The sequence below is a fragment of the Helicoverpa zea genome, chromosome 23 (genome assembly GCF_022581195.2).
Source record: "Helicoverpa zea isolate HzStark_Cry1AcR chromosome 23, ilHelZeax1.1, whole genome shotgun sequence".
Classification (NCBI taxonomy): domain Eukaryota; kingdom Metazoa; phylum Arthropoda; class Insecta; order Lepidoptera; family Noctuidae; genus Helicoverpa; species Helicoverpa zea.
The window spans coordinates 8,664,563-8,685,587 of record NC_061474.1 but is presented as its reverse complement, the minus strand read 5'-3'; the positions used below and the strand labels follow the sequence as shown (position 1 = coordinate 8,685,587).

At 34.9% G+C, this 21,025-nt stretch overlaps 1 protein-coding gene across 2 annotated transcripts in view; it reads right to left on the bottom strand.

Moving 5' to 3' along the window:
* Positions 1-3,126: 3,126 nt before the first annotated feature.
* Positions 3,127-21,025, bottom strand: part of LOC124641922 (inositol polyphosphate-5-phosphatase A) — a 40,851-nt gene continuing 22,952 nt past the window's right edge. The window contains exons 2-13 of one of the 2 annotated variants that reach the window (XM_047180183.1): positions 17,828-18,058; positions 16,057-16,224; positions 13,678-13,803; positions 13,191-13,319; positions 12,580-12,741; positions 11,869-11,993; positions 11,091-11,198; positions 10,634-10,730; positions 8,951-9,087; positions 8,263-8,404; positions 7,917-7,953; positions 3,127-3,618 (exon numbers count right to left, since the gene is read on the bottom strand). In XM_047180183.1, the coding sequence (XP_047036139.1) occupies positions 3,461-3,618; positions 7,917-7,953; positions 8,263-8,404; positions 8,951-9,087; positions 10,634-10,730; positions 11,091-11,198; positions 11,869-11,993; positions 12,580-12,741; positions 13,191-13,319; positions 13,678-13,803; positions 16,057-16,224; positions 17,828-18,058 (1,620 nt within the window). In that variant the 3' untranslated portion in view covers positions 3,127-3,460. Of the gene's footprint in view, positions 3,619-4,469; positions 7,954-8,262; positions 8,405-8,950; positions 9,088-10,633; positions 10,731-11,090; positions 11,199-11,868; positions 11,994-12,579; positions 12,742-13,190; positions 13,320-13,677; positions 13,804-16,056; positions 16,225-17,827; positions 18,059-21,025 lie in introns of those variants that run through there. The other variant, XM_047180182.1, reaches the window with a different exon arrangement.

Here is a 21,025-nt window from a genome sequence, read left to right as displayed (position 1 = left end):
TAATAACAGTAATTATAAGTCACCACAGATTAAAAAGTTTAGTAACATTATTTGTTATTTTTTTTAAAGTGTGTCCATGTCACCGGAAAATAACAAGATCCGTAAGTTTATCAATTTACTAGGAAGTTTATAAACTTTCGTAAGATTCTAAACAGGAGATAAATTGTAATATTTTACGTCCACATTTTCGTAAATTTATAAACTTACTGAACTCACTCGTAAAATAATAAGTAAGCAGTAACCAAACGCTACGCGCGATCTGATTGGTTGGCTGACACGTGTCACTTCTCCTTCCTCGCGGCCGCCCTATGGACACAAGCATTGCCACTATGAACATTGACCAATCGGAAAGCAGTGTGTTATTTTACGTATTTCAAAGATCGTATATTTAAAAGAGTTTCTGTGACTGGTCGAACCATATAAAATCTTACGAATAGATATTCGTTAGTTTATAAATTTACTGTATGACGTCGGAAATTGATAAATTTACGAAAATGTGGACGTAAAATATTACAATTTATCTCCCGTTTAGAATCTTACGAAAGTTTATAACCTTCCTAGTAAATTGATAAACTTACGGATCTTGTTATTTTCCGGTGACATCCATAAATAATACAAATTAATTATGAAACTCTTTAAAAATATCGAATGTGCCTGCAGTTACTGCAAAAAAACTGTAATAACGTTTCATTGGTGACTATCTCACCAACTGTAGACAATTAATGTAATTAAATTAATGTGAAAACATGGCGATAACACAATATAATATTAATTGATTGTCTTTTCTAAAGTAAACAATTTTCACTCGGAGAACCAGACAATATAATATGGCCTAGGTATAGACTATAGACCTATACCGTCTTACCACAAAAACTTTTTAACGTCAGTTTAAGACTTGTCTAAAAAATGACAAATTATGACGTTGACATACGGTTCATTTTGGAGCCACATTTTTTTAGACAAGTGTAAAACAGTGGTTAAAGTTTTTGTACTAAGGCCAATATTTTTTAAAGATGCATCTGACTAAATCTTTGGCTAATTTAGCTTACCTAAATATATATTGCTTTTATCTAAAATTGCTATGCTTTTTATGTTATTAGACTAAATTTTTATATCCTGTATTAGTTACACAAAGATAGAAACTACATTCAGAAGCTGTAAATAATATTAAATAATCTATTTTTTGTATTTGAGTTTACAAACCTTCAAAATAATGTTCGTGTCTATGTTACATACTTTTGTAGGTGAGCTTAGTTTTATAAATATACACAGATACATAAATCTACACCTTTAAAAATGACTAGAAATGTAGGTATTTGATTACAAAAAAAAAACTTGATAAAATACATAGGTACTATGCAAAATACTCGCTACATATTTTTATTATACATACATACGTGTTTACTTTAGTGTTTTTTATTATTTACATAATATAATTATTTTTATATAGGATATTTTTTATTTAAAATACTATTAATACTAAGGCAGGTACAGTTAAAACTTACGACAGCGATAATGATATGGTTCAATGAATACGTATAAAGAATTTGAGAGACAGTATAAATAATTTAGATATAAAATATATATAATAAATATATAATTTAGATAAATAAACAAGAATTATTTCTAGTTTTAAATGTTGAAATTCTTCCCTAAATACATACTATATCTTCGAAAAAAAATACGTTTAAAAGTATTTAATGGTGCCTAAATGTACGTGGACTTTCTAATATACAAAATATCTATTGCAACTATGTCCCTACCCATACTATGACTTTCAACGTTCCCCATAAAAGGGTCAATTATTTCTACTATCTTTCTAGGCAATATTTTTTACCCATAATAGACTAGGTGTCTAAAACTAAAATTCTTGCCACAGTTTCTACGATAGACAATAAATATTGAAATCCTATATATAAGAAGAATTTGAAAGCTTATAAGTAAGGAAGAAGTGTTATATCTATTATAATGTTTAGTATATTAATATGTCACAATACAGATTTGATGATCATCTCAGGAACTACTGAACCGATTGTGATGTTTGCGATATTTAGCTTAGAAAATTGAATAAATCAGATTCAGAAATTTAACAAGAAGAATTAAATTATTTGACTTTGACTTTGTTCTCTGGGCTTCTAAGTATATAGTGATGAAATTAAATAGATCAAGTTTTTTTGAAAGTGCAAAGAAATAAAGATTTTTATTATTATTTTAATGTGATGCGAATGATCAGTATCCGATTATTATCACAATAGTGATGAGCATAATTATTAGTCGTACCTATTATTAATTCTGGAGGGTTTATTATTATTTTTATTTATCTACATACTACATTATTGAACGGTATATTAGCCATTATTATAGACACCGATTACGATCTAAATCTAGGTTATTTTGTATTAATTTTATTATTTGGGAGTCCTTTAAACAGTTTTCGTTATTATGTTGTTTTTTTAATATGATAATTGAAAGTGATACCAAGAAAAAACTTCGTTTATAATGTGTATGTTGACATATTTGACAAGTTTCAAAATATAATTTCAAGTCGACTGTGCGAAATGCGGTCAACGCCAAACTTTTTTTCGTATGTTAAAATATATCACTTTGAGTTTACAGTAATTCTTTATGAAATAGTATTTTTAAAAATTCTTGAGTAATACAGGACCCCCATATTATTAATATTTTTTATTTCATATTCTTCCTTATTGATAATATGCAAAAAATAGAAAATTGCAAATAAAGTACCCTGTGGTAAATCCCCGACTATCCTAAATTAAGTACATACATTTAAAATTCAAATAATTAAATATAGAAGTAGGTATAATCACATATAGGTACATCATATTAATGAGAAATAGCAAAAACAGCATAAAATATAAATAACTAAGACTAGATGAGTATTTTTTTATAATTATAATAATTAAATTATTAACCTATCTAAAATTTTATTTTATGTAACAATACATATTTATAAAAATAATTACATTTTGTAATCATTTCATTTGGAATGTAATTATTAAATAGACAAATTATTATTTTTCAAATTAAAACTTTCAATTATAGATATATTCCTAAATGTTTATGATATGAATGCAATTTTTTTTCAAAATATCCATGATAAGATTAATAGTTGAGAAAATGTCTTAAGTAGCTAAGTTTTTACTGTAATTGGCAATTACTTATATATATATATAGGGAGTAAAGATTAATACATATTTGCATATACCAATATACTTTCAGTAATTAAAGAACTTTGTATCTTTCTAATATCCTTCTTTATATATTTTACCGCAAATCAATTACTATTGACAAAATTATATAGAAATATATACTTATAGATATTTTTTCTCCCAGTCACAAATTCAGATATACTTTAACTACTTCAAAGAAATTGCAGTTTGTCGCAACTTTTACTATTGAAACTTTGATATACAATAAATATATATAAATATATACATATTTATATATCAGTTTCTTTAAATATACTGTTAGGGCTTTCCATATTGAAGTGTATGTACCGTGAGCTGGGTGTATCGGTGACGCTGTCGGCTGTCTCCGGGTCTTCGGTCTTAATGTGTTTGGGAGACGATTCAGAATGAAACTCCTGGCGAAAGTTGCCTGAAATGTAAGTGTTTTGGTTTTAGTATTTTGCATATGCTGTAAGTGTGAAATATTTTTTTTTATATAAAGTATGCAATTTGCTGAACTTTACAAGGCTTTTCCAAAATTAATATGCTTTTAAATATCATTTTTGATTGATATTTGAACAAAAGTTATTGAAAGTAAGTCTTACTGACTCGTAAATTAATTATCAACAAAAAACGAATTCTACACGAACATTTCTACTCAAATCTAAATTCAAAGGCTAAGAATACAAAACATTTCTAAAACAACATACAAATTAAAAATAAAAACTCAATACTTACAAGCAAAGCGCACAACCACAACATCAAAACTGAAAATAACAACAAAATAACAAAGGGAGCTGTTCAAAACATCTAAAACACTCTTAAATTACATGCATTATTACAAAAAGCATTATTTTAACCAAAAAACTTTTAAATAAAAAAATAAGGCTTTTAAATAAAATATATATTTAACGTCTTTTTGTCCTTATCTTTAGTTTGAAATGGACACGATCAAAATTTATGTTCAAAGATTTCATATCATCATCCGCCTAGCCTTTTCCCTGCTGCGTTGGGGGCCTGCTTTGTTAGTCTTATTTGATGCAGCCGAATACTGGTTTAATTGGACCATATCTGATCTCCTCAACCCAGTTATCTGGAAACCTGATATTCCTTGGCAAGCCTGATTGTCAGACTGTCTCACTTTACTTGGACAAAAGCCCTTTGAAAACTGCGATACAATAGCCAATATTTATTGAAAACCATGCATGTAATTTAAAAGCTTGTTAAAAAACGCATCTACTCAAGATACAACATAAATAATACACAAAATAAAACTCTAAATCAGTGCAAATAAAGTTTATTTTTAATCGACACCTCATCAAGGTTTAACTTACATATACGTGTTCTTACGTATTACTACTGCCCCGTTCTTATAACAAGAAACGATTAAGTGCAGATTTCAATAACCGATCCTTTCATTGTTTTGCGATTAGAGCTCTGCCTCATAAGCCGCAGGTCTGGCTACCTCTGGCATCAGAAGGTCGCTAAGTCGAGTGGCTAGTGGATATAGAAGAAAACGTCTAAAATGGCGGCTGACTGGCGCCCACACTAGCGACTATGTGAGCGAGGTGCACTTTAAATCTGCCAGAGTAGACAGAAGCCACGTAGGGAACTGTAACTCGTGGCCACGCTTCCAATTTGGTCGACCAAAAGTGAGTCAAGTGAGTTAGGTTCCATACATTTTAATATTAACTGCTTGATTACGTAGCCGGCGACGTCTATGGCGTCTTAATGAGGCAGAGCTCTTAGAGAATCTTAATTTACATGAAGATAATCTCAAAAAACAATCTCCGGTCGCAAACGACGAATGGATGGATCGGTTATTGAAATCTGCAGTAATTCTGTTTACGGATAGTAAACAAAATTGATCGGTTCTTATTAATAAATAGGGCACTAAGTGAACAGTGGTTAGAACTTACGATCTTTTTACTCGACTACGAAAAGAATGATGGTGAAATATTTTAGTAGGTATATTATTTCTATTTAGTGCGAATATTATGTATGTCTGTGTTTTAATTCCTATTATAGCTTTAACAACTAAACGATTTGATCTAACTTGTTCTAGTGACATGATTATATATGAATATATATAAATATGTCGTTACAAGCGAGTTTTTTTTTCCTCTTACGTGAATATCCAAGGAATAGTAGAAAGTTTTAATTTTGATAATGGCGTGTCGATAACTATAAGACTTGAGAAATTAATATCGATAGAATCCAAAAGCACTATTATCGATATCAAAAATGTCGACATGTATAGATCAATGTTAAAAAAATGTGCCTTAGATCGTTTAATTTCATTGGCTAGAAGTATAAAAGACGCAAATATTGTATAATTCCTAAGACTTAGGTATTTTAATAAATTATGCATAACAGACACTTTTTAATAAATAAAAATAAGATCGTAAGGTCTTACCACTGTGAAAAATTAAATAAGATAAGTGTTACCAGTCTTAAATAAAAATAGTGACTTTAAACCAAAAACAATGGTAACTAAGAGTGACTGTTAAGTTTAAGTTAATTCAGATAAAATACCAATTCAGATAAAATACCAATTATTTTATAATACTTTTTAAGTTATTTAGTGGCGTATTTTGTTGAAATGTTCTAGGTTAAATATAGTACTCGTAAAAGAAAGATGTCAGGTTAGCCGTTGAACCACAAAGTCGTTTTAGAAGTGCAGGTAAATTGCATTTGAAGATTTTGTATTTCTCATATACATGGTGCCTATTGGTTAATTCTATAACCACTTTCTCAAAGGTACGCTTTACAGTAAACGAATTTAGCAAAACTGGACGAAAAATGTTTGGCGATGCCAGGCTAGAGTTTTTTTTTTCATTTATTTCACTCTTTTGTGATTCAGCTATAAAGCCCGTTCTAGTGGTCATAGAACTAAGACCATTGTTCACATTTTATTTTTCTTGTAACTTCTGCTAAAATTGATTTACGACGGGTGGAAAACGAGTATTTATCCTTTAGTATTCAATCTAGACCAAATCAACAAAATCATAAATTTTAAAAGCAAATATTTACATACCCAAAGGAGTATGTATTTAAGATCCACTTGAGCATAAAGACTAGACTTTACAAACCATTTGGTATAAGATTTTATTAAATTAACTGAGTCATTAAGTAAATAACAAATTAAATATTAACTATTATATTGCATTGAGTACGCCCCTTAAGAAAAATATTGCAATAATTTATTATTAATAATAATAGTGGAAAATTAGGAATAATGCTTTTGTCTTAAAAAAGTCCACAACACTCTATGGTTTTGACTGTCAAATATTTTAGAGTGGTGACTCGAGGGCCTAATCGATATATCGATAGATTATTTCGACTAGTAGCAAGATTATACCTAAAACTGTATTATACAAATTAATTGAATAATTAAATTAAGTTCAATAGGACATTGATATGTTAAAGTTAAAAATGCATGCGGCATCAAATTACCATGCGTCCACGGTAAGAATATTACCATTTTTTGGTCAAACAAAACCTTATTAAAGGTTTTATAATAATTATTAAAAATTAATACAAAATAAAAAAAGTCAAAACAGTGCATTACAATTAAATACGAAAAATAAAAACTGCACAAACAATGCATTATCAAACGATTATCAACTTCGAAAATGTCCAAAAAATAAAAAATAATAATACCATTGCAAAAAAACATACTTTTTACCGTCACTACACAAAAATAGTCGAATTAAATTTCGAAGTTAATAATCGTTAAAAAAATCGACTAAAACAAAAACTAATCGAGTCAGATACATTACTATTATTGGAATACATAAACGCCTACTACAATTCAAGTCTTTTTAAAATTATTTTTCATAGTACATTCGACGTAACGTGTCAAATCCGAATTTAGTTGAATACTAGCACAGTAGAATTTTTAAGAATAAAATTGACTACTGACGAGCTAAATTGCCTAACTTCAGACTTATATCAAGGTACACTTAGGATTTATCTACCATACGTTAAGATATTATCTAGTTTAAAATTAAGTGGCGTTTAAGTATCCCAACTTAAAAAAAATAAGCTTTTAAGTGCAACACTTGGTTAAGCCGCTACAATCACATTTGACTTTCCTCGCCTTCCGCCTACAGAACCCATAACATTTTAGTGCTAAACAACACAAACCACCTTTACTTTTACTAGCCTCAGACTTACACGACTCCCGACTATTCAACCTCTGAATTTCAGGTATCGATTTAACCTTATCATCTTTATCCGATAGTAACTTATCTAATCGATTCTTTAACTGTGTTGGTGAAACGCTTCTGTCTCGGCTCAATTTAGTCGATTTGTTAGTCGATATTTCTGTCACTTCGACAGATAATTCATCGGAACCAGATGAAGCTTCGACATTAGGGCTGTGGGAATCGATACTTTCTGGCGTATAAGGATCGACACATCGTCGAACAGACAAAAGAGTATTATCGATATCGTTAACGTAAATTCCATCGTAACTACCGTCAGCACTAGTTATTTCTACATGTGGTATTCGGAACATAGATTCGTTTAATGAGCCCGTTCTAGTACGTTTAAGGTTTTCGTCTGTTAATTTGTCTGGGTGGCTAGTAGAGGGGGGTAGTTTGAGTTTCTTGTTGGCGTAGAGGTCGGGGTCTGTAGGCAGGCGGGGGAGGGGGGAGGCGCGGGAGGTGAGGGACAGGGTGGCGGGGAGGGGACAGAGGAGGGGGTTGCAGCAGGGAGTACTACCTCGGTCCGTTTGTAGCATCACGCGTAAGTAGATTGGCTGTGGGATATATTGTGTTTATTAGTTTGGTTATATGATTACTTAAGATACCAAGAAACTTCTGATATTTTTGACTATAACCAGTTTCCGATAAAATATAATTATCAGTATTTTTCTGGCCTTTACTATAATTTTTTTGGACGCTGGTTAGACATTAATTAGCGACTGTGTAAGTCCAAATAATATTGGCTGTTGGTAAACCTTTTTAATAAATAAACGATCTGTGTAATGTGTTGATTTATTTCGAGAATATTTGCTAAGGGTTTACAGGATATTATTATATTCTTAACGATAAATACACCTTCGTACCTTATGATCCCCCATGCAGGCGGCGTCGCCTATGACGCCGTAAGCGACGCGTCGGCGCGTGTGGGGGTCGCGTCGGGGCGCGGGCTCGCCCTCCGACTGGTTGCGCACCAGCCGACGACGTGTGCCTTCTGCCTCACACATCCTGATAGATATGTCAACATTATTATCTAACTGCTACAACAATGACATATATTATTAACTTGTTTTCATTAAAATGGCGATTCTGATAAATGCATTCATCGGTACGAAGGTCACAAATTTATTTATTAATTACACTTCACATTTTGCACAATGGCGGACTTAACGCCTACACAACACATACTTAACAAATGTCATATCATAAGGCTAGGCCTTGTTTCAATTAATAGCTATGTAACTAAGTTATCGTGACGTGTTCTATGCGTTTCGGAGAGCATATTTTTGAGTCTTAGCTGTCTTTTGAACATCTTTGACAGTCGTCATGAGAAGTCAGAAACCACAAAGTCTGACCACCCGTCTCACCTAGGGGTATTTTAGCAACTATTTTGACATTTCGAAATAGAGCTTAAAAATAACTCTATTGGGTTAATTGGGTAACTAGGTTGAGGAAATCAGATAGGCAGTCGCTCCATGTAAAACACTCTGCTACCTCCAGTTCAACTGGAAGCCGACTTCAACATAGTGCGGAAAAGCCTAGGCAGATAGTTACCTGGCACTGATGGCCTGCTGCACGCTGGTGGGGTCGGCGATGCTCTTGCGGCTGAAGTTCATGTTGGCGACGGGTACGGATAGAGCGTCGAGCTCTGCCATACTGCTTTTCTTCTCTAAAGTCTTGCCTGGACTGCCCTGGAAATGTTAATGGTATTTTTAAACAGGGGAACCAAGAAGAGGGTGGTTCTGAATTTGAGTTTGATTTAAAGGACAATGGGCGATTCCGGTCCAAATGTCCACCACGAACGAGACCTATATGGCTAGATAGCCCGTTAAATATAGAACATTTTTTGTTATGAAAGTAAAAAAATATATAATGCCAGAAAAAAGTTATAGCAAAATCAAATAAAACATTTTATAGATTTTTTCAATTTCATTTTTTCAATTACTTTTCGTGATGTTCGATTTTCGTACTTTCTGTAACTTCGGATAAAATAGAATTGTTCATTATTAAAGAGAAGACACCACCAGTTACATCGAACTTTCTTAGATCCAGGCACCGCTGAGTATATTCAAGCACTTCTGGCGCCTCAATTGGTTAGTGATTTGTACATCCATCGGGTAAAAAAATATGGGCTGTTTATATGCAAATGTGTCTTACTCATCTTAGTTTTAGATAAAGTGCGGAAATGGCAGTGGTATAAAATAAAAAATAATAATGATAACATACAAAAACTACCGAAAATTAAGAATACATTTTTGGCTATAACTTTTTTTTGGCATTGTTTTTTTTTTTTACTTTCTTAGTAAAAGTTACTCTAAATTAAGTGGAGTATTTAATTATATAGGTCTCGTTCGTGGTGGACATTTGGACCAAACTTCATACATTCTTGCCCAATCTCCTTTAGGAGATCTTAAATTTTTATTTGTATGTAAATAACTACTTTATATTCCCTTCTTCTAATCATCACCATCAGCTTTTTATTGTCTCACTGAGTGTTCAGGGGCCCGATATGTCAAAATCGAATCGCAATAGCAGTTTTAACGATATCGGGCATTCTGCTACTAATAAAAGACCTGACCGATTGGTCTGCTATTTTGGTGATTTTGGTCTATACAGTAGTTTGCTGTACAATCATTTTGCAATCGTAAATCATTTGCAGACAAAATGATTCATTATTTGAATGAAAGAAAAGGATAAAAACGTTTATTTCAAAGAAAAAATAGCGGAATGCCACATACGCTTCAATCGTAATCGAGTCGGGATTGGATCTCAGTCGAACCGAGTCGAACGTGAATCGTATGTCGCTTAAGTAAAATTAGGAGAATCGGGCCCCAGGGCGTTTCCCTCAAAGAGAAGAGATGAATGGAAGTGGAAATGGAATGAGAGTTAATCACCACGTTTGAAGGGGGCGGATTGGCGATTTCCCACTTTAAAGAAGAAGTTCAAAGTAAACCGTATATCTTCGTGTGCCTTAAAGCATGAGAAATGTAGATTTCAGAGAGTACACGGTACCTTTTGGACCACCCGATATATGGGGATTTCAAGTGGTCGGATCCGGGTTAAGTCGTTACGGACAGTCAGAAGACAGGAAGTCTGATAGCCAGTCTTTCCAATTGGTATCGTGTTATGTGTGTAACTAAGTTTACACTAGCACTCCGCTGTATCCAGTGTGACTTGAAGCTGAACCCAATGTACTTATTTGGGAAAAGGCTGAGCAGATGATTATGTGTATTGTACCTGTGTATTCTGCCTCGCAGGCGAGCCGGACCTTGCGGGGCTGCTGTCGGAAGACGACACTCGACCGCTGCTGTCCGTTGAGTCTGTCACTGACTTCCTGAAAATATTTGTTGTGAATATTAAATTATATAAGCTTTACTACATATTACATAGGTACATTGAACAACATTCGTGAGCTGTACATTAGTTTTCAACTCATTTTGTACTTTAAATATGGCACCGGTAGTTTTTGAACTAAAACAATAGTAGTTTCTATTATTAAATAAAAGATTTGAATCCAAAATACCAAGACCCTTTACCAACAAAATAAACGCCCATTTTCCCTTTCAAAATAAACAATAGTTTTAAGTAAAACGGACGTTTATGTGATAAACTATAGCTGTAAGTGAACTGGCTCCTTTAGGTGATCAATACTTGATCATTTTACCTTACAAATATGACACTAAAGTGTACGAACCTAGAGGAATGCATATGTCTATTATCAGCAGGTCGGGCAGTGTCCTGCGTCTGCACCAGCAGCCGCGCCGACTGCGACAACAGAATCCTGTCACACCAGGCTGGACATCTGCAAGTTTAACATAAATATATTATATAATAAATGTTTTTTTTTTTAGAAATTGGCAAGGACACGGTGAAATCTTGAGACAAACCTTTAGTTTTGCATTCAATTAGAATACTATATTAAAGAACTATTGAAGAATTTTTATTATAGATTAGCTTCGCCAGCGTAGAGTTCGGATATATCGCGTTTCCAAGAGAATTCTCCAAAAGTCCGGGATAAAACTATCCTATGACCTCAAGGTCAACTCTATCTCAATACCAAATTTTATTAAAATTAGTTCAGTGGTTTAGACGTGAAAGCGTAACAGACAGACAAACAGACAGAGTTACTTTCGCATTTATCATATTGTAGGAATGTAGGGATTTACATAGACTACTTTTCATGTTTGTAAGGTCCAATCACGCTGATAGAAAATTGTACGTTTTTACAGACTACTTTCGATCATGTGCGTCAACTAGTTTCCTCGAAGAAGAAAAAGTGGGTTGATGATTTCTGGAGGTTCCGTCTTTTTGGGTTTGTCTTGATAAAGTTATAATTTCATTAGCCCTAGTATCCATAAATGATTTTGGGACTCAGCTGAAACCGCTGGCGGAAGCTAGTATACAAGACAAAAAGCCTAAAATAGATTGTAAATTCCTGTATTATTGTGGTAGTTTCCTTAACATCACATTACCTGGTCTTCATGTAGTGCGTGGGCAGCAGCGGGTCCTCCTCGAAGGGGTATGTGGGGGGGAACTTGACGGGGAACTCGTACAGCTGCGGCCGCAGCGCCTCCAGCTCGCGGTCGAAGCGCTGCAACTGGAAGGGGGACACGTTTTTGAGTGACTTAATAGGCTGAAAAGTAAAACTACTATAGGTCAAGTCTATGTTTATGTGAAATAATATCACACACATCTAATATAAACATATCTTAGATTTAAATGATGGAAGAGGAATTAAGTAACAGCTACATGGGTTCGTCGATCATAGCTTAAGCAACGATTGGTGCAGTCGGTCCGTGGATGGGTGACTATCTTGTCATAACTAGTACTGCCGTGTTTTGGAAGCAGAGATAAATTAGTCCCGGTTGTCAATTTGAAACATCTTTAGCTGTAACGTCTCGTAAGAAGCCAGAAAGTTTGACAATCAGTCTTCAGTCAGATAAGACAGTCGCTCCATATCCTTCAACACTCAAATGCATATGGTTAGACTGGAAACCGACCCCAACATACTTTATGAAAATATTAGTCAGATGATTCCAATAAATACATATGATAACCAATAAGTCTCATATAAAAAGCTTTTAGTTAGAGTTAGACGTAGGCATTACTAAATCCCTCAATACCATCAATTATCAATATCAATCTTTTATCAGTAAAAAAAATAATAATCATCAATAACTCACCCAAGGCTCCCTAAATATCTTCTGATGGTCGACATGGGAGAACTCCTTCTTGCCTATCGTCAGCACCAGCCTGCCGTCCCCAGGGGCGCGGTACTGCAGCTTACAGGCATCCACGTTGGTGCCGTTCTGTAAGCGGCTGCCGGAGAGATCTTCTGTCACCTTCTGGTAATCAGAAGAGGGGTGATTTTGTTAGTGAATGTGTTCGATGGTTATTTGTATATAAAGCTGTTTTTTAAACGAGTAAAGTAAAAATTACATTTTGTTGCAAAAAAAAAAAATGGAGCATCCCCGATACTTAATAGCAATTTTTGTAATAACTTTGCAATAAAATTTCTGTAGCAAAATAAATGTCGCTCTAATTATTCCCTCAGGTAAAACCATCTTTATAAGTATAAAGTATAATTATTATGTCAATAATGCCAGATGCCATTTGCATCAGTCCTAAAGTTCATCTCCGAATATTAAATACGGTGCTTCATTTACATCAGAGTTTAGATAAACTACACATTTTTGGAAAAAAAATAGACCATCTATGATATTTTTAGTAAGTTTCTTGGAAAAAAATCATCACTCTTTTCTTTTAATATAAAATACCAATATCGTCTATTTACCTTAACAACGCCAGCAGTATCAGTCCTGAAGTTAAAGTCTCCGAATATGAAGTATGGAGCCGCGTTGACGTCGGAGTGCAGGTGACGCAGCGTGTGACGTAACGCGCGGCGCCGCGATCTGCAGTATACCTGGAACGAGCATATATTATTATTAAAAGTAGCAATTTATAAAGGAAATAATAGGAAGAAAAAAACATCATCCGAGTTTTTATCGTCCCACTGCTGGGCACATGCCTCCTCTCTCACGGGAAGTTAAACACCACGCTTGCTCAATGTGCTAATAGAAAAATGCCAAGATCGAAAGATATGTAAAACATGCTACTTAGTTTATATAAAATCTCGCTTTTACAAACACCTAAAAAAAATTATAGGTCTATAAAAGTTCACGTGTCAAACCGACTGAATTCGAGCCTAATGCTGAAAAAAGAACTTGGGCTACCTTTTACCCGGTTGCGGAAAAACCAATATAAATAATAAGACTACTCACAGAAGGGAAAGGCTCAATAGCCAGCAGGTTAGAGGCGTCGTGAAACAGATGTATGTTGACGAACTCCACCGCCGTGCCGCGGATCCACCAGCGCGTGCGCAGGAACCCTTTGCGCGACCATTTACACTGGAAGGAAGAATAATTGGGTCAGTATATGATTTGTGGTAAGTTTTGTGTTAATATATAAACTGCTGGGATAACTTTTTGAGGTAGAACTGGTGCGATTATTTAGACTACAAGGACAAATTACTGGGTCAGTATTTGTTTTGTGATTGATAAACGTGTGAGACTTTACGCTGCTGGGACAAAATATTATTGAGGTTGAATTTGTGCAGTCATTCACACTGCTAATAAATCAATTAAAATTAATAGGCCAGTGTTTGCTTCCTAATTCATCAGTGACAATATTTTATATTCAAAGAAAAATATCATGAAGCAACCTGAAAATATAAGAAAATCGTTAATCTCTTTTGAAAAACAAAAACAATCACTGCCAAAGTGCGGAATTGTTAATCGAAATACATAAGGTATTAGCCATTTTGAAGATAAGTTTCTACTAATGACTTAACACATATTTAAACTGACACTAATTACACAAACGGTAATTAAATGACAACACAAATACTTTAACAACTAATTGCTTTTCCATTCAAGAATCCTTACTAATATTATAAATACGAAAGAAACTGTCTATCTGTCGGGCTTTTTATAAAGTTAGTATTAGGCCTGAGAAACGTCTGCCGGGGCTGCGGAATTGTTCGAAGAGTTACCGCGGCCCTGGTACATAAAAGGCCCACGACGGAACACGACGATTTTCAGTCAGTAAGAGTCTGACACTCCCTCACCGCTGCTAACCCACAGCGGGAGGGGTCATTTGATGATTTTTGACGTCGTTAAAAAAAAGGTATGAGAAACGACTTAGGCTACTTTTTATCCCACTGTGAAAAATGTTCTTCCCAGGACGTGAGTGAAACCATGGGAAACAGATATGTAGTAGTAAATCCATACCAACTGTATAAAGCTGAAGAGTTGTTTTGTTTGTTTGACAGTGCTAATCTAGGAACAGATCTAATGGTCCGATTTGAAAAATTATATCACTGTTTGATAGCCTATTTATCAAACAAGGCTTTAGGCTACTTTTAATCCCGAGGCTGAAAAATGTTTCTCCCGAGGCGCGGATGAAACACCAAGAAACAGCTACTTACATATTATAACGTAGATAAGTAAATGTCATGGCACATTAAACTTTCTCGAGGCTGTCAGCAGTTGTGAGGATTCACCCTTACAAGTGGCAAGATGGCAATTCGCGAGTCTAGTCAATCATGTTTATTTGTAAATGTCTCCAATGGTCGTGTTATATGTAGTTTAGCATCTAAATTTATTTGCATTGCAAAATTATAGAACAGGATTGCAATTTCAATAATACTGAAGTTACGCTACATTTTTGCATAAAATAAGCTTGCATTATTTTTTTTATGTAAAGATGTAGTTTTTCAAATAATTGCGTCTGGCAAAGACTAGTGAGGGTCTAAGGTGGGGAGGTGTCTAAGTTGGGGAAATGCTAGCTTTTTCCACCTAAGTAAATTGGGGCCGACTTTCAGTACCAGTCCATATGGAGTGACTGCCTATCTGAGCTCCTCTCATCATCATCATCATCCGCCTAGCCTTTTCTCAACAATGTTGGGGTCGGCTTCCAGTCTAACTGGATGCAGCTGAGTAGCAGTGTTGCACAAGGAGCGACTGCCTATCTGAACTCCCCTCCAGATACGCGGGCAACCCAATACTTCAAGAATACTCTGTTCAGAGCGTACTGCCAATCTCTTTACCCTTGCAGCCTATGGGTCGACTATACGCAGAGGGTCTATAGCGCCTTACGAATCCAATTCAATAACGCATACAGGGCACTATTGAGATTGCCGCGACACTGCAGTGCATCAGGGATGTTTGCGGAGGCGCGTATTGATGACTTTCACGCTATAATCCGAAAGAGAATCGCATCCCTGATGTGTCGGGTGCGGGGCAGCGCTAACAGTCTTTTGAGGACTGTGGCAGATCGGACTGATGGCCTCATATTAGAACACTGGACAAAGACGCAAGTGTTGTCTACAAACCGTGCCCAGAAGTAGTGTTGAGCTGTGTGGGTCGTTTTAATTAGTTGTATTTTGTGTATTTGTCATTGTCATTGTCATGACATGATTATATAAAATTTTTAATTAATGTGTTGCTTAAATGTATGTGTGTATGTACTAATACTAGATTATAAGCTGTTTATGTCTTTACTAACAATAATGGATTGTTTTATCTGAATAAAAATTGATTTATTTATTAATACCTACGTGAATCTGACCTCTGAAAGAACAAAAATATATCTTTACCTACCTCCGGGAAGAAATGCTGCGGAAACTTGGCCTTCTCTTTGGTGGTGACCTTCTCAATGTTGCCAGCATGGACCTCCTTGCCTGTGGCTTCCACGTAAGCCTTCTGCTCGAAGTCCCATATCTTCAGGTCGGTTAGAGAGGAATGGGCGAAGTACATGTTGCCTAGAGCCTGGTGGAGGAACATATGTATGTAATTTTGAGGAGCATTTAAAGATATATTAGGGTTTATACACTTATATACATTAGGGGTAGGTTGCACTATTTAATTATTACAGCAATCAAACTATGAACAGGCGTAAAATTGCTGCCCATAGGTCATATCGGCGATTTGATGGCTGGTTGTAAATTGGTTATCATTGCAGGCTTCGCTTGTATACGAATAAATAGTTATATATTCGGGCTTTCGATCACTGAAAGAAGTATTGGAAATGGCCAAATTATTCCTGAGGTTATCGCGTTCATTCAAACAAACTAGACATCTTAATGATAGAAGTTGTTATGCGAATACCTATATCAAGTATTTTTTTTTGTCTATATAAAGTGAAACTTAAGTAACAAAAAATCATCATCCTCCTCGTTGGGAAAAGGCTCGGAGGATGATGATTTTTCCCCATCTCGCGGTTTCTTTAACCACAAGAAAAGCGACTTATACCAGTAATTTTATAATTACTCTATAAAAAACGAAATTATTACGTTGACCTGTTCAAGGGTGAATAAAAGAAAATAAAACTAAAATCTAATCGTCTAGCTTGGAATGTGGCAGCTCAAGAATAGATTGACCTATCGCCTGACATTAGAAACTTATTTCTAACAGCCTTCGTTGGACCAAGTATTGCACTAAGTCTGGATGTGAATAAATTGTTGAGTCCCGCTTTCGTGAAATAAACACCTATTTAATAGGGATTGTATTGCCAAAAAAGCGAAAAATTAATGTTTTTTTTAGTGAAGAACTAAAGTATTTTTTACACAAGACAAAAATTTGGGCGTTTCTTTTGTCTTTTCTTCCACAAACAAAGACATTAACAATATTCCTTACTTAAATGGAATGCTTTCCGAGTTTTTATTTATTTATAATTCAACTAAATATTTACATTAATTGAAAAAAAAAAAAAAACTTACTTAAATACATGAAATGCTATTGGATACTCTGTTTGTCTCGCTTTAACTACTGAAACAAAAACTACTGAACCTGAATTCAATGTACACAGCTACTTAAAAGCCTGAAAGAGTACAAAGACTTCTGTTTATATAGGTGCAGGAAATAATTCCTTGGTCCGAAGATGGAACCCCGAGAAAGAAGGGTCTAGTCGTCTAATTAGCGGATGAACAATAAAGGATCTCAATAACTAAAACACTATAAATATTTTTTTGATGACTTGTCCGTTTTGTTGACGTTTTTCACAGAAATTCGTGTTTGGACATGTTGTTTAAAAGGTTAAAAGTTATACATATCTTATGAAGGAAGAGATTTGACTCATTTGATGACTAGATTTTATAACAGACCCGTTATCTAATTTTTAGTCATACCCCGACGTCAGAAAATAAAGATTTGAGTAATCATTAAACCTAAAATTTTAAAATTAGGTGGATCCCATCTACATGAGACTACTCAAGAAAAGTGTTAGTGATATAATCGTAAAATAAACTGAAACTGAGTCGGTTTATAAGAAGCAAAGTAAAAGTCAAATAGGCCTTTGCAGGGTCCGTTATGATTAGTTAAACTGGATAGGTCCAAAGAGTTAATAGTTCCATAAAATATAATTGTAACTTACCGTAAACTTCTCCGGAGAGCTGAAGTCCTCGTCCAGAAATATCCTGATCTTATCGAAGAGCCTCAGCTCTGGACAGTCACAGAGTCTCTGGACGAAGTCCTGGACGTACTGCATGGACTTCTCATAAGCCTTGCCGCCGACTTCCTGAAGATGAAGGGCTATGAACTTCGGGTCCATTCGGGAGACGGCCTGCAGGAATTCTGACGTCCATATTGGTAGCATTACTGATGGCTGTGGAAGAGAGAGAGAATATTATTTTGGAGTTTAATAATTATTGCATTAGTTAGACTTAGATTTTGTGCGGAGCCTTAGGTTCGTACTCAGCATCAGAATAGCGCCTCAGAGAACGTCAAATATACGAGTTTAGTTGAACATATTATTGGAAGTTAAATATGAGCTTTTGAACTAAAAAAATGCTGCCGCTGAGGCATCATGTTATTTTAAATGACCCTAACATTTACTCTGTAATAATAGGGTTACTGGCGAACTGGCATTAGGTACATGCCTGATATTGCTGTGCCATAAAGGGTCTATGATTGCTCCTAGTAGTAAACCTAAAAACCTCTCAAAACATTGTGAAAATAAAATTTTATAAATATGAACGAGCGAATAGTCAGTCTATTCCCATTTATCAAATTCTTTTAGAAGAATTCTCGCTCAGCTTCACATTTTCACATTACAAGCAAATTTTTAATTTTTAATTCAAATAGGAAAACAATGCTTAGTAAAAATGCTTTGAAACAATGCTCATGTTGTTTGTTTGTTACTTAACATCTACAGGAAGCCATTGAAGTGTATTTTTATAATAAACAGTGTGTCATCGCAAACGAATTATAAAAGGGCAGTAATCAAAGTGGTATTAATTTCAAAATTACGTTTTATTTCTATTAGGATCTTCGGAAACTTTTATGTTTATCGTCCTATAGTTTGCTCGTTCGCTCGGTAGTTTAGTCAGCAGTGTGCATTACCTCTTATTCTAAGGTCATTATATTTATTACGGACTTTGTAATAAAAAAGGATTAAGTTCAATACACGGAGGAGAAAAGTGTCCTCCGTGGTTCAATATAATTTTTATGATCTTTTCCAAGTCCATGATATCACAAAACAAAGGTAATCAAACATCAATAATCATATAAATCAGACAAACAATGTTGTCAGAACTCAATTATTAGAGAAATAACCGCAAGATGATCTCATAGGATACGGTTTATGGTTGTGACGTCACTAGTTGGTAACCCTTGGACCTTAGAGCTTTTAACTAACTGGACAAGACTTTGCCAAGCTAAATGGGGAGTCCTTTTCTACGCAGTAAGGTAGTACTCTTGATGTATCTGCTCTAAATCCACTCACATTCAACACAGCCTCGCTGGGGGTTTGTGTAACACATCGAATGCCAAAGGTACAATCACAGGTACTGTATGGTCTGTACATAGAAGTATGTTTGACCCACTGTTGCGTATGTTTGCACATCGAGCTATGCTACAATCTGTCCTTCTTGGGTAAATTTCCAACTTTCTAAGTTTAATTTCGATAAGTATTTTTACAGATTGTAGTAGTTTGATGTTCTGGCGTCTGTATGTATTTGTGTCTGTCAAACTTTATGTTTGTTATGCTTCAGTTTAACAATTTAGGCCCACGTTCTCCGACAGCGTAAACGTCCGTTTTAACATTTATATTGTCAATGAAATTGGGTCATATTCGTGTGCGTACATAACGATGTGATCGAAAATGCATTGAGTAAACTAACACTATTGCGATGCCTCGCGTCTAAATTGGCAGCCGTTCGATTATGAGGTATAGGTTTGTGGTTATAGCGGCTCCAGTTGGTTCTCTAAGCCTTGGACGGTTAGGCAATAACAATATAAAACTATTTTATCCCAATTTATTAATTGTGGTTTCTACCCACGTGTATGTGTATTATCCATTCGGAGCGAGTGTGGTAATGGTAATCAATGATCGCGCGTGCTTTGTTTCGATTATATGAGAGGAGGTTTTATTCAGCACTAGCTGTTACCCGCGGTTCGACCGCGTCCCACGGAAACTCTTTCCCGTAACTACCCGGAAAAATACCTAGCCTATGTTACTCGGGGATAGTCCAGCTTACCAACTGACTCCGCCAATTAAATTAATCTATAATATAAAAATGAATCGCAAAATGTGTTGGTAAGCGCATAACTCAACAACGCCTGGACCAATTTGGCTAATTCTTTTTTTGTTGTGTTTGTTATTGTCAGGAGAAGGTTGTTATGAAAAAAAAAATAGGGTAAAGTAGAGAAGTCAGTTGACGGGAGCGAAGCCGCGGGCAAAAGCTAGTGTGCAATAAAAAGTCATCAACTTATTTCGGTAAGCTAGCTTACTAATTGTTTAAATGCGAAAGCAAGTCCGTCTGCCTGTCTTTCAAGCTTTATCACCACAAATACTGAAGCGGTTTAGTTTAGATAATACACAGATAGTCCAGAGCCTAAGGCCTAAGGTCCTATTAAATCAGAAAATGATGTCATTTTCAATCTTTGTTAACCTCTCGGTTAATGTTAATTGTGACGAAATTTTTGCCACATGCGCCATTAATTCAATTCTGCATACTGAATTGACTTATGAACTTTCGGCGCGATGTTAATAATGTCATTAGATTCGTCATTTAGCATTAAATTAAATAGAGGCTATAATGTAGTAGAAGACCAGGTGATATGACTCATAGAGTCCTACTAATATATAGGGTGTGTCGTTCACAATCACATTAAATTCTATCGCATGTACTTTATGATATTCTATGGCGAATTGTAAAAAAAATAACCTAATCCATTCAGTGGTTTAGCCACAGGAGTCATTTTTCGTTTTTATTAGGGTTCCGTAGCCAAAATGGCAAAAACGGAACCCTTATAGTTTCGTCATGTCCGTCTGTCCGTCTGTCCGTCTGTCCGTCTGTCACAGCCGATTTACTCGGAAACTATAAGTACTACAGTGATGAAATTTGATGGGAATATGTGTTGTATGAACCGCTACAAAAATATGACACTAAATAGTAAAAAAAAGAATTGGGGGTGGGGCCCCCCATACATGTAACTGAGGGATGAAATTTTTTTTTTTCGATGTACATACCCGTGTGGGGTATCAATGGAAAGGTCTTTTAAAATGATATAAAGTTTTCTAAAAAACATTTTTCTTAAAGTGAACGGTTTTTGAGATATCAGCTCTCAA